The following is a 14547-nucleotide window of genomic DNA, read 5'->3' as shown; positions in this document are numbered from 1 at the left end:
CATGCTCCATGAAGGTATAATCTAGTAAGACTCCGTCTGCCATGGCACTGCTGGCAGCGCTCAGTCCCTGGCCTCCAGCCTACAGCTGCTTAGCTCAGTCTCCACAGTACCAGCTATAATGAGATAATTTTGTTGGTACCCAAACTCTAATCAAAGAAATTACTTTCATTTGGAATAACTTCCTGACAGAAATGAGCCCCAGAGGCTTGAGAGCAGTTCAAAGAGAGCTGAACTGCTGGGTATGCTGTAGACAGGGGGCTTAGGAAGGAAAGAGGGGTGAGGAGGTGAGAAGCTAAGGGAAGGGTGCCGAGCCTGGGGCTGTGTGGAATGTCTTGAGACCCTGAAGGGGCTCAGTTTCACATCTCAACTGCACTACAAGGGAGTGCTGTGAGCTGTGCAGAAATCCTTAAAGGGGTTTTGGAGTTGCCCAGACCATGCAAACAGGAATTACAGGCAAATTTCACTCAGAACAAGGGCCGGTAAGTTCCAGCTAATACCGAGTAGCATAAATTTCAATCTAACCTGGTGGGTGGGCCATGATGGTGGCAGTGCTGGTCACTTTCCAAGCAAATCTGCAAATAAAACTCTTCCTCCTACAGAACAACCTTTTTCACAGTCATACACTGTACTTTAATTCCGTGGAGCAAAGTTTGCTATTCTTAAGGCCTTTATAGTTACAAAAGTGTGACCCATTCAAATGGTTTTCCTAGGAGAAAAAAAAAGCTGCCCCCCTAAAAGGCCACTAGTCTTTGCAAAACTGGAATTTACTTGTACTTTATTGGGGAACAAAAAACTTTTAATAGTTTTCTAGGGAGTGAAATGGAAGGGCTGGGTGCAAACTGTTGAGGGATTTCTTCTTCACACCTTTATGAGCAGTTTGGGTTTCAGAATGAACTTGCAGTACTATTTCCACTTTATTAAAAAGCATACGTAGTCATTAAAAAGAATGGGATAAAAATAGATGAAAATGAATTTTATATTACTAATGATAAAGCTGCATCAAAATCTATACCGTTTATATGAAATAATTGATATCAGAATAGGTATTTTATCCACTGGACTTCTGTAAAGAATAGTGGACTGTCTTAGAAAAGCAATGAATTTGAGAGGAAGTGGGTTCCCAGCGATGTTTCCAAAGGCAGGCATTAAAGAAAAATTTTCAAGTTTATAAAGTTTAAAGTCAATAAAGTTTAGGGAATACCCTAGTGGTCCAGTGGTTAGAGCTCTGTGCTCTCACTGCTGAGATCCTACGTTCTATTCCTGGTCAGGGAACCAAGATCCCACAAGCTATGCAGCATAGCCAAAAAAAAAAAAAAAATTGTATGAAGTTTACTTTAAATTCCATCAATGAAAAGATTTTTAAATTATGTAAAACACTTCACCAAATTGCATACGAATATGCAGCCCACAAATAGGAAGGGGAGGGAGCAAGACATAATTGTGAAATTTCAAATACGATTATGTCACTTCTCAGAAACCACCTAGCAAATTATCCTTGAAGTCAGGAAAAGCCACAGGCCTTCCAGCACTGCACCCTGGGGAGCTGGTTTCCAGTGAGCTGAGGGCTGCCCTTGGGCATGACTGTAAAGCGAGCAGGAGGCAAGAATAACAGAGGAGTGGCTGGGGGAGACTATACTGCATCTCAGCAGGTACCCACACTCCATGGGTATCACACTTAGAACCTGGCGAGGTACCATGCAACTCATCATGTATACAGATACGAGTAGGGTTGCCAGTGCTGTTTTCTTTAAATCAGACATTTAATTATTCCGTCTCAGAAAGACATGTAGAATTATTGTGTTCACTTTTCCAGTCAGCTCATGCAGTTGCATATTGCAACACTGAAAGTTACTCTGTCGCCAGAGGAGCATTTGCTGACCCCCAACTTAGAACCATTCAACATGCAAATAAAGGCTTGTATCAAGATAGGGAGGTAAAGACAAATCAAGAAGGCGGCAGGTACAGGAGCCACAGAGAAGTGAGGGAGCCACGGGGAACATCACCCACAGTAGTCATGGGCATTTAAACACTTCTGGGAGGTGATTAAGCCTGAACAAAGTAAATTTTGGAGTCTAGGCTAGAAGATCTTGGCTATAACAGAAGAGCAATGAGAAGGAAACGCTAGAAAGCTGTATAAGCCTAGAAAGGTGAGGACAGAGGGCCCTTTGGGCAGGGTGGGGGTACAAAAGTCTAGATTGCATGCCTCTAGGAGTAAAATCAGTGTTAAGTACACAGAGGGGATCTGATAGAACAATCTGATTAATACTGTTCTCTCCCAGAATCCCTTTTTTTTACTCACCATCCCCCACCAAATCCATTTTCCATCTACTTAATTATTAGCCCTTCTAAACTCAGCTTGAGAATTACAGCCTTCCCCCTCCTCCCCAAGGAAGCCCTTCCCAGGTACCCAGTCTGCCTAGCCCCGGCTTGTTTCAGGACATTCCAGCTGTGGCAGGTTGCCACAATGTCCTTTGTCCCCCTAGTTCCTTGGCAGAAGCCTACCACATGGGCACATGGCATCCCAAAATAAAAGGCTCCACTTCTCAGCATCCCTTGCTGTAAGGCCTGACCATGAGACTTCCATCTGGCCAAGAATCAGGAGCAGTGCAAAAAACCTTACCAGACAGCTGGCACGTGCCCTCTGTCCCTTCCCTTTTCTTTTTCACTGGTTTGGAACTTGCCAAGTGGTAGCTAAAGTTCAAACAACCATCTCTGTCCCCAGGGTGCACATGAAGTACAGTCGAATGGCAAGATGGACATACGCTTGCATAGGGGTCCGTGTGTGTACAGCAGTCTCTTGGTTGGCTAACCTCTGCACTGCCATGCTTCAGGAAAAACGTCTCATTTAGACAACGCTTTTTCTTATTACGTGTATGTCCGACTTTGTGACCCCATGGACTACAGCCCGCCAGACTCCTCTGTCCAGGGAATTCTCCAGGCAAAGATACTAGAGTGGGTAGCCATTCCCCTCTCCAGGGGATCTTCCCGACTCAGGAGTCAAACCCAGGTTCCCAGCATTGCAGGCAGATTCTTTACCATCTGAGCCACCAGGGAAACCCAATACAAGAAACTATATTTCTCTTTCTCCTACTGCTACTACCACCCCAACTCCAGCCAGTAAGCTCCAGAGAGCGAAACTCAAAAACCATGAGCAAATATTTTGACTGTTGAGGTTTTGTTCTCTCTCAAATACCTGCATTCCTGTTGTATATGTGTTTTAGGCTAAGTATCACAGGTTATAATTAAGCCCAAAGGAGAGAGAGATTTTAAAGCTACTCTACCCCCTGGAAAAAGGTTTTAAACACTACTAGATAATTCAGTTTTCTTTAAAACTCTTTAATATCAACATTCAACACACACACACCAAAAACCATAAAAGTCAGGTGATTTTAAAATGAAAAGCTACCTCAATTATGACTGCACAACGTTTAAATTCTAAATGAGCCCAATTATTGTGAAGATCCTGAATTTCAGGACGTAAGGATTCAAAAGTCACTACAATCGTTCAAGTCAACCTTCACTGCAGAACCATCACAGTTCAGTTCAATCACATCACCAAGGAACTCGCGCAGCTTCTCTACATTACCGCATAAGTGCCCCAGCCTGGGATAAGCAATGATTCTTTGCAGGGGTACGTAAAACTTATCTTCAATACAGAAAGGTTGGGGAGCTATCTCCATGGCTTTGTCATCTTCAGTGAGTACTGGAACTGGAAGGTCTGAGGTGAATTTTCCTGTCTGGTTGCCAGGGGCTATGAACTCAGGCTCCAATTCATGCTGTCTCAAACTCACTTGGTATTTCTGTTTCAATCTGCTCACTTCTCGGTACACTAGATAAATCACCACACGTCTACGGTAATTTATTTGCTGTAAACTTGGGTATGAGGTTGTATAAACCTGAAGGAGCAAAAAAAAAAAAAAAAGATTTGGAATAGAAGAAAAATTTTCAAAACCACTAGTAACTTTTTAGCACATTAGAATTAACTGTATATATAATTAAGCACATGAACATGTCAAACCTTACCTATTGTGAATGTCCCAGTTATGAGGGTCAAAAATTCCTGGCATATAGACACATTCTTCAACATATTCTTTACCATACACATCTCCTCAAACAAAATGGGTCTGACAAGCTTCAAGACTCAATTTCAAGTCATGTCCTAAATCAAGCTACACAGAAACTGCTGCTGCTTTTCCTCTTTCCTAACAGACTACAAAGATGGGGGTGGAGTGCACAGTTGCTGGGGAAGTATTTCCAAGACACCAGCAGATCATCTCTGTAACATGCTTTGGGAGATCATGGGGCATGGGATTCTCCTCAAAAGAATGTCATTCACACCTCTCTCTAATGGGGACTTATCTCACCATCCCAGTAAATGAACTTGCTCTGAGAATACAAAGAACACTCACAACTTCATAAACATGTTCACCATGATGCTCCAAAACAGCCAGTTCAGCTGCTTCTGCTTTTCTCCGGAAGACCCCTATCTGGGTACAATAGCCAACATCCTCAGCTCCTGTGGGTGGTTCCCCCACACCAGTAAACTCCACCGAGTAATTGTAGCGACTGGCCACATCTAAAGCCCTAAAAAACAAAACAAAGAGAAAAGATGATTTTCTAAACTAAAACAACCATTTCTAGTTAGGACAGAACATAAAAATTACAAGTTAAACTGCAATTCCTACAACATCACATGAGGCCATATCACTGGCTTTGCTTATTTCTGCAAAGCGCATTAAGGCAATGACAGTGTGAGTTTCCCAGTAACCATAAGAATATGGAACAGCGTGCAGGGACAAGGAAACCAGAAGGGCTATAATCCCAGCTCCTATTTGGGTTTGCAGTTTTGCCAGAACATGACCATCTGTCACGCCATTCTGGGAGATAACTCCTGATACCTTCACATGAAAGGTAGCAGTGCCCACACACACTTTCGACACTCGACAGAGAAAATAAATGCCCAAATATGGTAGTTCCTTAATGATTATATGCCAAGTTGCATTCTGGGAATCAATTTTATTGGAGTAAAGTAAGAAATAACTTATTATGGTAACCGTAGATACTAAGATTTCATATGGTTTAAAACTCCAGTGTAGTCACATACAAAAAAGACACTTAAGAACTCACCAGGTCTGAAACTGCATTCTGCTCCACTCAAATTTGTGATCTGAATCTCTAAAGACTGCACATGGAAACAGGGAATTGAATTCAGAGTTTGGTGTGCTGATGACAATCATGGCTGGACACATGTACCCAAAGACAACTTCAGGAAACTTCGCCAGATCTTCTGAATCAAAATGTTCTATTCTAAAGTGGTCAGTGAGAAAGATATAATGAAACCCAGCTTCACTTGCAAGTAGCTCCCTAACTGATTTAGCAAAACAATGTCTAACCATGGACCTCTCAGACCAGATAAGAGAAACATAGTTTGACGTTTTTCACAATAGCCAAAAGGCAATTAAAAATAAACAAATGATAAGCAAACTGATATATACAATGGAATAGTCAATCTTAAAAATGACATTCAGACCCAGGCTACACATAGATGACACTGATCACTGCGCCTTGCTCTTCAACCAATGTTCTAATGTTCTCCGTCAGTCATTTCAAGCATTAGGCACCTACTGTGTGCCAGGCAATAGGAAATACAAAAGAAATAAAAACACTGCTCTAGAGAACACGTTACTAAACACTGGAAATCTGGGCATAATAGTAGGCAAACTGACCCTAGAATAAGATACTTAACTACTATTAAAAGTCATTTAGAGACATATTTTGGTTTGTGAATACCATTTCCCATTAAAAGGAACCAGAAATGGCAGATGAGGAAGGAAGGTAGACAACCAGTCTGGTACATCTTGTTATAACAGGAAGTAAGTGCTCAAAAAAACAAAAACCAGACATATCACAAGGACACAGATGCCAGCTTGAAAGGATCCCTCCACTGCTGTTGACCAATCATGGGAAGATATGAGTAACAAAATAAAGTCAGGCACAATCCATTAAAAAAAAAACACAGGAATTCATGAGTTCACACTGATGATGGTTAACTGAGGTGGGAGGGCTCCTGACTAGTAAATACAAAGAACTGCTGAAACCACAAAAAAACATTTACCACCATATAATATAGGCAAGTTAAGGGGGGAAATATGGATGAGTAACAAGATATGTGCATGGCGTGCAGTCTCCATGCTGCTTATTTGGGGCTGGAAGGCAGTAATTATACAGCTAAGCAAGCACAAACACACCTTGACTGGAGAGAGCAAAATTAACCTCCCCAGGGACAAACAGACATTAGTGCCTCCAGATGGAACGACCTGAGGACCCAAATATAGAGCTCTACTGTATTCCAGGAATCTAATCATTAAGAGCCAAAACTGAAAAATACTCCTATTAAAAATAAAGAGAACCATGGAACTGCCTGGTGGTCCAGTGGTTAGGACTCGGTGCTTGCACTCCTATTGCCTGGGTTCAGTCCCTGGTCAGGAAACTAAAATCCTGCAAGCCATGAGGCACCACCAATAACAAAAAGGGAACTGGCTGTTTAATACTGAATTTATTAGGGGCAAAGAGTAAAACCTACACTTACACGGTTCAGAAAAAAAAATGTGTGGAGGGAAAGGGAGACTGAGGGAAACAAGAGAGCACATGTACATAAGATAAAGGAAATATGGAAAATGTTCACCTGTGAATCAGGATAAAGGAGATGGGTGTTCGTGGTACTATATACATTTTCTATCTTAACCTATAAACTTGAAATCATCTCCAAACTAAAAGCTGGAAAAAGCCAGTGAAAACCCAGTCCCAAGTGACAAGCAATTTTCTCCACAAATAACTCAGATTATGACAAATATTTAGCATACTAACTTTACTGAGACTGATTAATTCACATTTTCCAAATGAATGTGTATAGTAAGAACCAGTTTCATACTTACAATTCAATACATGCTGCCAAGTCAAATCCAAGCAAACGACAGTCTTTCTCTAAAACAGAGCCATGATACAAGGTAATCGCTAAATCCAGCTCTCGGGGATCCAGATGATCCCCTACACATGGGGACAGCCTTGACCTGCAAAGCATTATTGCAGAAGGAACACTTGCACACATATAATCTATTTAGAGTATCTTACCAGCTACAGAAACTCTGACCCTCTGATAAATTATCTCCTGCCTACACTGGTTAAGTCTGACATAGCCCATTTCCATGAATTGCCGTATTAAGCACAAGGTCCTAGGGTAACTTCCTCTCTCATGAGGCATTAAACGGCCGACGAGAACAAGATTTTTATATTTGATATTGCTCTCATTATTAATACTTTTGGTTCTCTCTCCTCACTCTGGATCAGTGATTTTTCAATTTTTTGTTCTTTAGAAGAAAAACATTCTTAAAAGGAACTGTAGAAGTCATATATGAGCAAGCAACGCATTCACACTGAAGGAGGCCTTGGGCCTCTGCCCCAATGCTGTGGCAATTTAAATCCTCTGCTATGTTATCTTGGTGTTCAGCATTGGACTTTGCCATTTGAAACTGAATTTGCAGTGCTTTGATGGCCTTAATTATTGAATTGAGGCTATACTTTCTACATAGGTAAACAGAACTTCTAGATATTATTCACAACATAGAACCAATTAGTGTCATGGTAAAGGCATTATTTGGTGAGCCTGAGGCTCTCATAGTGCCTTCTTTTAAACAAGTTGTATAGAGCTGGTCTAAGTAAACGCTTCATCTGGGAATTCCCTGGCAATCCATTGGTTAGGACTCCAAACTTTCACTGCCAAAGGCTTGGATTCAATCCCTGGGCGGGAAACTAAGATCCCATAATTGCATGGCGTGGCCAAGAAAAAAAATACTTCCTCTAACTATAATTAATAGTGCCACTGGTTTTAGATTAATGCATAATTATTTTGGAGAATTCAGTATTACCCATTCCACTTAAGTCTCCCCTCATTGATATCTACTCCAACAAGCTCTTCAATGCACTTTTGGTATTTTAAGATCGCTAAGAGGCAAACATCACCACACCCCAAGTCTGCAACCTGTAGATGAGAAAGAATGTTATTTCAAAGACATTATAGCCAGAAATCACATATGATCAAGCATTTTTTTTCCAGAAAGAGTTGGGTATCAGTAAAATTACATAATATATTTTTGATAGAAAAATTACGTATCTTTTTGGTAGAAAAATTAAAAGGAAATTAACCTGATACATTGAGAACCTAGAGGGAAAAATAGGTCCTGTTAACTTCCCAAGACCTACTACAGTGTTTGGACAGTAAACTAATTCATGGACGTCCCTGGTGGTCCAGTGGTTAAGAATCTGCCTGCCAATGCGGGGGACACAGATTTGATTCCCTGGCCTGGGAAGATTCCACATGCCGCAGGGCAACTAGGCGCATGCACCGCAACTACTAAACCCGCACTCCAGAGCCTGTGTTCTGCAACAAGAGAAGCCGCCCCAATGAGAAGCCCGCACAGATGTGAAGACCCAGCACAAGCAAAACTAAATAATTAGAAAGAAATAAACTAATTCCGTTTTCAAGGTAAACCCTAGGGGCCTGGCATAGGAACAGCACCTATGACAGGCCAAGTGTTCTGAGAGGGGTCTGTGCCTCTGAGAAGCTTCAAGATTTAAAAAAGGATACTGACCAAACGGACTAGGATATGGTCTAATCTGTTAATCTAATCCCCTTAATTTATATTCACATACATTCTTAAGATTTTTATTATATCTGACTTTCTTAATCACACAATAGTCTTCATTAACCACAGAGGGTTATCTATATACTTCTGAAGTCTACTTTATGAAAAGGGCAAATGAAGATAACTCATGACAAACACTTAAAAGTACCAACACCCAAAAAGATACACAGTATCTGAGTTGCACCCATGGTTATTCACTAATTTTCCTCTTTGAGGCAGGCACATTTATGGAATGGTGGGAGAAGGGGAGCACAGAAATGAAAAAGGAAAATCTTAACTACAGAAAGCATATCACAGAAGCACTGAGCTGCACTAATTTTTAAATAGTATATTATATACTATATAATAGTATAAAGAAAGAATGGAGCTGAAACTATACTAAATATATACGAGCCCTATCACTAACTGTAAACCACCTAGCAGAGAGAAGTCTGTAAAGATTAATTTAATTCATGAGAGAAGCTACCATTTTCTTAAGAAGTCGACCATCCTTTAGCCTGTAACTAGCCCTACAGACCTCAGATGTTCACTGGGCTAGCCAGTTTCCCTGGTCCTATGAAATCCAAACACTGGACTTCCCTGGTGGCCCAGTGACTAAGACTCCACACTCCCAAATGCAGGGAACCCGGATTCGGTCCCTGATCAGACAACTGGATCCGATATGCCACAACTAAGACCTGGCACAGTCAAATCTATAAATAAAATATTTTTTTAAAAAAAGAACTGGCACAGAAGGGAAGTGTCACCAAGAGAGAATCCAGTGCCAGCACTGATCACATACCTCTGCTACAAAGGGAAAGCGGATGGATGCCAAGTGCTCCTTGCCTTCCCCCACCATTATTATCTAGTTAAAAAGAACCACAGTATCTCTGTCCACAAGACTTGTCTACCTGATGTGCGGACTAAATGCTCTAGAAATGTGAACCACATGAAGATCACATCCAGTGGTAAAATGTCAAGATCTCCTTCACATCTGAAACTTGCAATGTTGAATTTTACCTGAGCTCTGTGCTCCTATCCCCCATGCTTTGTACTTCCACAAAGAGTTTTCAGAAGGTACCATCTTGCCCACACTCACAGATGTTGCCTAGTGTTCCCATTCTTTGCTTAGAATGATTACCTTGACTACTTGTCCCCAAATTCTCTCCTCCCTCCAGGCCCCTGAACATTGGACTACATTTAGCCAAGGACTGCTCCCTGGTAATAGGCTGGTTTCAAGGTTCACACCTTCCTCTATCCAATTACACCACTCTTTTATCTTACTTCTCCTCACCCTCCTCTCTATAAAAGAAAATTCCTTTTTGCCCATGAAGACAGATGCTCTCCCTATTGCAAACCATTTCCCCCTTGCAAAAGTCCTTTTGTATAGCCTCTGCTTACTCGTTAGGTCCTTATTAAGATATTTTTATTTGACAAAGCATTACAGAAGGCATTATTAGCAAATATCTGGAAAGAGAAATACCTACCTTCTTGGGTTGATGTTGCTCCACTAAATTTTTAACGAATTGGTAACGTTGTTTGTATAATGGAGGATTAAATTTAATTACCTTCTTGCTGGGAACTTCTTCAACGTTTCCATCAACCACACTATTGCACTGAAAGTTTATAAATAACAACAACAAAAAAAAAAGGTAAGTGTTCTAATCATGTATGACTTCAGGAATTAAATAAGAGAAAAGTTTTATTTCCCCCAACCACTTCATAGAATACATAGGCCCTTGAATCACCTCAAATCCTAAGATTAGGTGGCACTGTGCTTCCTCCACACTTCATTTCATTTAAGCCTCCTTTCATGTCTTTTAAATTATCATCTGACTTTAATGCCCCCTATAACTCAGGGTCAGTTGAAGGGAAAATTACTTATGAATTCATTTAATAAAACAATCATAAGTCTCCTAGCCACACTGAACTGTAAGGCCTGGGGTCCAGCTAGTGCATATATGCTAAGCTGTGTCCAACTCTAGCCCAGCAGGCTCCTCTGTCCATAGAATTCTTCAGGCAAGAATACTGGAGTGGGTTGCCACTTCTTTCTCCAGGCGATCTTCCAGACCTAGGGATTGAACCTGTGTATCCTGCATTGGCAGGCAGATTTTTTTTTTTTTTAATTTCATTTTATTTTTAAACTTTACATAATTGTATTAGTTTTGCCTAATATCAAAATGAATCCGCCACAGGTATACATGTGTTCCCCATCCTGAACCCTCCTCCCTCCTCCCTCCCCATACCATCCCTCTGGGTCGTCCCAGTGCACTAGCCCCAAGCATCCAGTATCGTGCATCGAACCTGGACTGGCATCTCGTTTCATACATGATATTTTACATGTTTCAATGCCATGCTCCCAAATCTTCCCACCCTCTCCCTCTCCCACAGAGTCCATAAGACTGTTCTATACATCAGTGTCTCTTTTGCTGCCTCATACACAGGGTTATTGTTACCATCTTTCTAAATTCCATATATATGCGTTAGTATACTGTACTGGTGTTTTTCCTTCTGGCTTACTTCACTCTGTATAATAGGCTCCAGTTTCATCCACCTCATTAGAACTGACTCAAATGTATTCTTTTTAATGGCTGAGTAATACTCCATTGTGTATATGTACCACAGCTTTCTTATCCATTCATCTGCTGATGGACATCTAGGTTGCTTCCCTGTCCTGGCTATTATAAACAGTGCTGCGATGAACATTGGGGTATACGTGTCTCTTTCAATTCTGGTTTCCTCGGTATGTATGCCCAGCAGTGGGATTGCTGGATCATAAGGCAGTTCTATTTCCAGTTTTTTAAGGAATCTCCACACTGTTCTCCATAGTGGCTGTACTAGTTTGCATTCCCACCAACAGTGTAAGAGGGTTCCCTTTTCTCCACACCCTCTCCAGCATTTATTATTTGTAGACTTTTGGATCGCAGCCATTCTGACTGGTGTGAAATGGTACCTCATAGTGGTTTTGATTTGCATTTCTCTGATAATGAGTGATGTTGAGCATCTTTTCATGTGTTTGTTAGCCATCTGTATGTCTTCTCTGGAGAAATGTCTATTTAGTTCTTTGGCCCATTTTTTGATTGGGTCATTTATTTTTCTGGAGTTGAGCTGTAGGAGTTGCTTGAATCTGCGTATCCTGCACTGGCAGGCAGATTCTTTATCACTGAAACACCAGGGAAGCCCTGGGGTCCAGATGGTCAGGAGGCTAGAAACTGTCTGTAACTGAAAAAGACTCTCCTTAACCAAACTGAAATTAGATTGTGCCCTCTTTTGACTACACCTTCCTGAACCCTGTCCTGTCTTTGGCTGGCCTACCACAGTTTTAGCAGGTATCCTGTTAAGTCACCCACACTTGATATCTGATCACACACTTCATCCACCACTTCAATATGTGATCACACTGGCCCACCTTCAGAATCCTATCAAATAGGTTTAGCAAGAACCCCATACCCTTGATGGGGTTCTCCTCTCTTTTCCATCCACTGATTCCCTTACTCTGCTCACATGCTGTATATCCCCAGGTGTCTATTGCATAGAGTTGGGCCCCACCTCTCTCCCCTAAAGCAATGTTCTTATTGCAATAGTCCTAAGTAGTTTTCCTATTACAAATGTCAAAATTTCCTTGACATGACTCCCATTACAAAATAATGTCATGATTAATCCATAACTACTGTTACTGTTGTTCCTAAATTATTGTTGGTGTTTTTTTGTCACTAAGTTATGTCTGACTCTTTGCAATCTCATGGACTGTAGCATGTCAGCCTCCCCATCCTTCATTAACTCCTAGAGTTTGGTCAAATTCAAAATCATATCCACTGAGTCAGTGATGCTTTCTAACCATCTCATCCTCTGCTGCACCTTTCTTCTTTTGCCTTCAATCTTGCCTTCAATCTTTCCCAACAACAGGGTCTTTTTCAATGAGTCGGCTCTATCAGGTGGCCAAAGTATTGGAGTTTCAGCTTCAGCATTAGTCCTTCCAATGAATATTCAGGACTGATTTCCTTTAGGATTGACTGCTCTGATCTCCTGACAGTTCAAGGGATTCTCAAGAGTCTTCTGCAGCACCACAATTCAAAAGCCTCAGTTCTTTGGTGCTTGGCCTTCTTTCTGGTCCAACTCTCACATCTGTACATGACTACGGAAAAAACGTAGCTTTGCCTATTCAGACCTTTGTCAGCAAAGTGATGTCTCTGCTTTTTAATATGCTGTCTAGGTTTGTCATAGCTTTTCTTCCAAGAAGCAAGCATCTTTTAGTTTTATGGCTGCAGTCACCATCTGCGGTAATTTTGGAGCCCAAGAAAATAAAATTCTGTCACTGCTTCCACTTTTTCCCCTTCTATTTACCATGAAGTGATGGGACCAGATGCCATGATCAGTTTTTTGAATGTTGAGTTTCAAGCCAACTTTTTCACTCCTCTCTTTCACCCTCATCAAGAGGATCTTTAGTTCCTCTTCTCTCTCTGCCATTAGAGTGGTATCATCTGTATATCTGAGACTGTTGATATTTCTCCCACTGATCTTGATTCCAGCTTCTGATTTATCCAGGCAGGTATTTCACCTGATGTACTCTCTATAGAACTTAAATAAGCAAGGTATAACAATATACAGTCTTGTCATACTCCTTTCTCAATTTTGAACCAATCAGTTGTTCCATGTCCAGTTCTAACTGTTGCTTCTTGACTTGTGTATACAGTCTTATAAAGAAATCCAAAATGCACTAGAGCATTGCTGTTCAAAAAATATGCAAATATGCAACCTTCTCATAGCGTATCTTTAATAGTTTTAAGGTATAATTAACTAATATATCTGAAATATTTCAAAATCAGAAATGCTTTATCTGTATTTGAATGTCAAAAAAAGGTACCTTTAAAAAGATTCACATACCCAAGTTATTCCAAACATATTTCCATTTTTTCCAATAATGAAATATTTTTAATTAATTTTAAAGTCTACTACAGTTCCCTTCTTCAGTTGTTAAAGCCACATCCTAAGTACTCAATAACCACGTGAATTACAACCATTTTACAAAAAGGACACGGGCATCCGCGAATTTTAGTATGCACGCGGTGTCCTAGAACCTACATCCCAGGGTTGGCGAGGGAGGAATGTACCCCACAGTGCATCACGGGGATGACTCCAGAGTCACACAGCAGGGCACGAGGGGAAGCCTCACCTCCATGTTGTCTTCCGCCACTGTTTTCAAGTTTCGTTGAAACAAAAGTGCAGCTGTCTCCTTCAACCCCTAGGAATCAGCAATGACCAGGCTGTAAATACAGTTTTTGTAGAGGAAAAGCTGGGCTTAGTAGCCGCTGCCTAGATCATTGGGAAGGAAGAGAGCGAGGTTTCTCCCTTCTCTTTACGTTTAATCCACATTAAAGTATCATTTAACCCAAAGAATGTATCCAGAAAGCACAGCTTCAGACAATAGTAAAGAAAGTACGGCTGCCTAAGTAACCTTCCGCTCCACCAAACACACGCAATAACACCCATTCTTTCCTTTTACTATCAGTTTGATTAAAACTAACAATTCTATCAGTTGTGACTATTTCATTAAAGTCCTCAACGTCACTCAAATTGCTTTCAACTACTCTTTCACACGTGGTCAAAATGTAATTTTTAAAGAGAAAAGTGTCCTAAGTGAAAGTCACTCAGTCGTTTCCGACTCTCTGCCACCCACCCGATGGACTACAGTCCATGGAATTCTCCGGGCCAGAATACTGGAGTGGGTAGCCTTTCTCTTCTCCAGGGGATCTTCCCAACCCAGGGACTGAACCAAGGTCTCCCGCATTTGCAGGCGGATTCTTTACCAGCTGAGACACAAGGAAAGCATATACGTTCCAGCACATACCCAATTCACTACTGGCCT

The 14547-nt window shown here is 41.2% G+C and overlaps 1 protein-coding gene across 5 annotated transcripts in view; it reads right to left on the bottom strand.

The window, feature by feature from the left end:
- Nucleotides 1–3315: 3315 nt before the first annotated feature.
- Nucleotides 3316–14547, bottom strand: part of HENMT1 (HEN methyltransferase 1) — a 33960-nt gene continuing 22728 nt past the window's right edge. For 2 of the 5 annotated variants that reach the window (XM_070367573.1, XM_014476858.2), the window contains exons 2-8: nt 13855–13923; nt 10169–10297; nt 7926–8038; nt 6936–7070; nt 5128–5307; nt 4410–4584; nt 3316–3896 (exon numbers count right to left, since the gene is read on the bottom strand). In XM_070367573.1, the coding sequence (XP_070223674.1) occupies nt 3486–3896; nt 4410–4584; nt 5128–5307; nt 6936–7070; nt 7926–8038; nt 10169–10297; nt 13855–13860 (1149 nt within the window). In that variant the 5' untranslated portion in view covers nt 13861–13923 and the 3' untranslated portion in view covers nt 3316–3485. The remainder of the gene's footprint in view (nt 3897–4409; nt 4585–5127; nt 5308–6935; nt 7071–7925; nt 8039–10168; nt 10298–13854; nt 13924–14547) is intronic. The other 3 variants (XM_070367575.1, XM_070367574.1, XM_070367576.1) reach the window with 2 other exon arrangements.

Source organism: Bos mutus, chromosome 3 (assembly GCF_027580195.1).
Source record: "Bos mutus isolate GX-2022 chromosome 3, NWIPB_WYAK_1.1, whole genome shotgun sequence".
Lineage (NCBI taxonomy): Eukaryota > Metazoa > Chordata > Mammalia > Artiodactyla > Bovidae > Bos > Bos mutus.
Note: the sequence above shows the minus strand (reverse complement) of the source record. Positions and strands in the feature narration are given on the sequence as shown.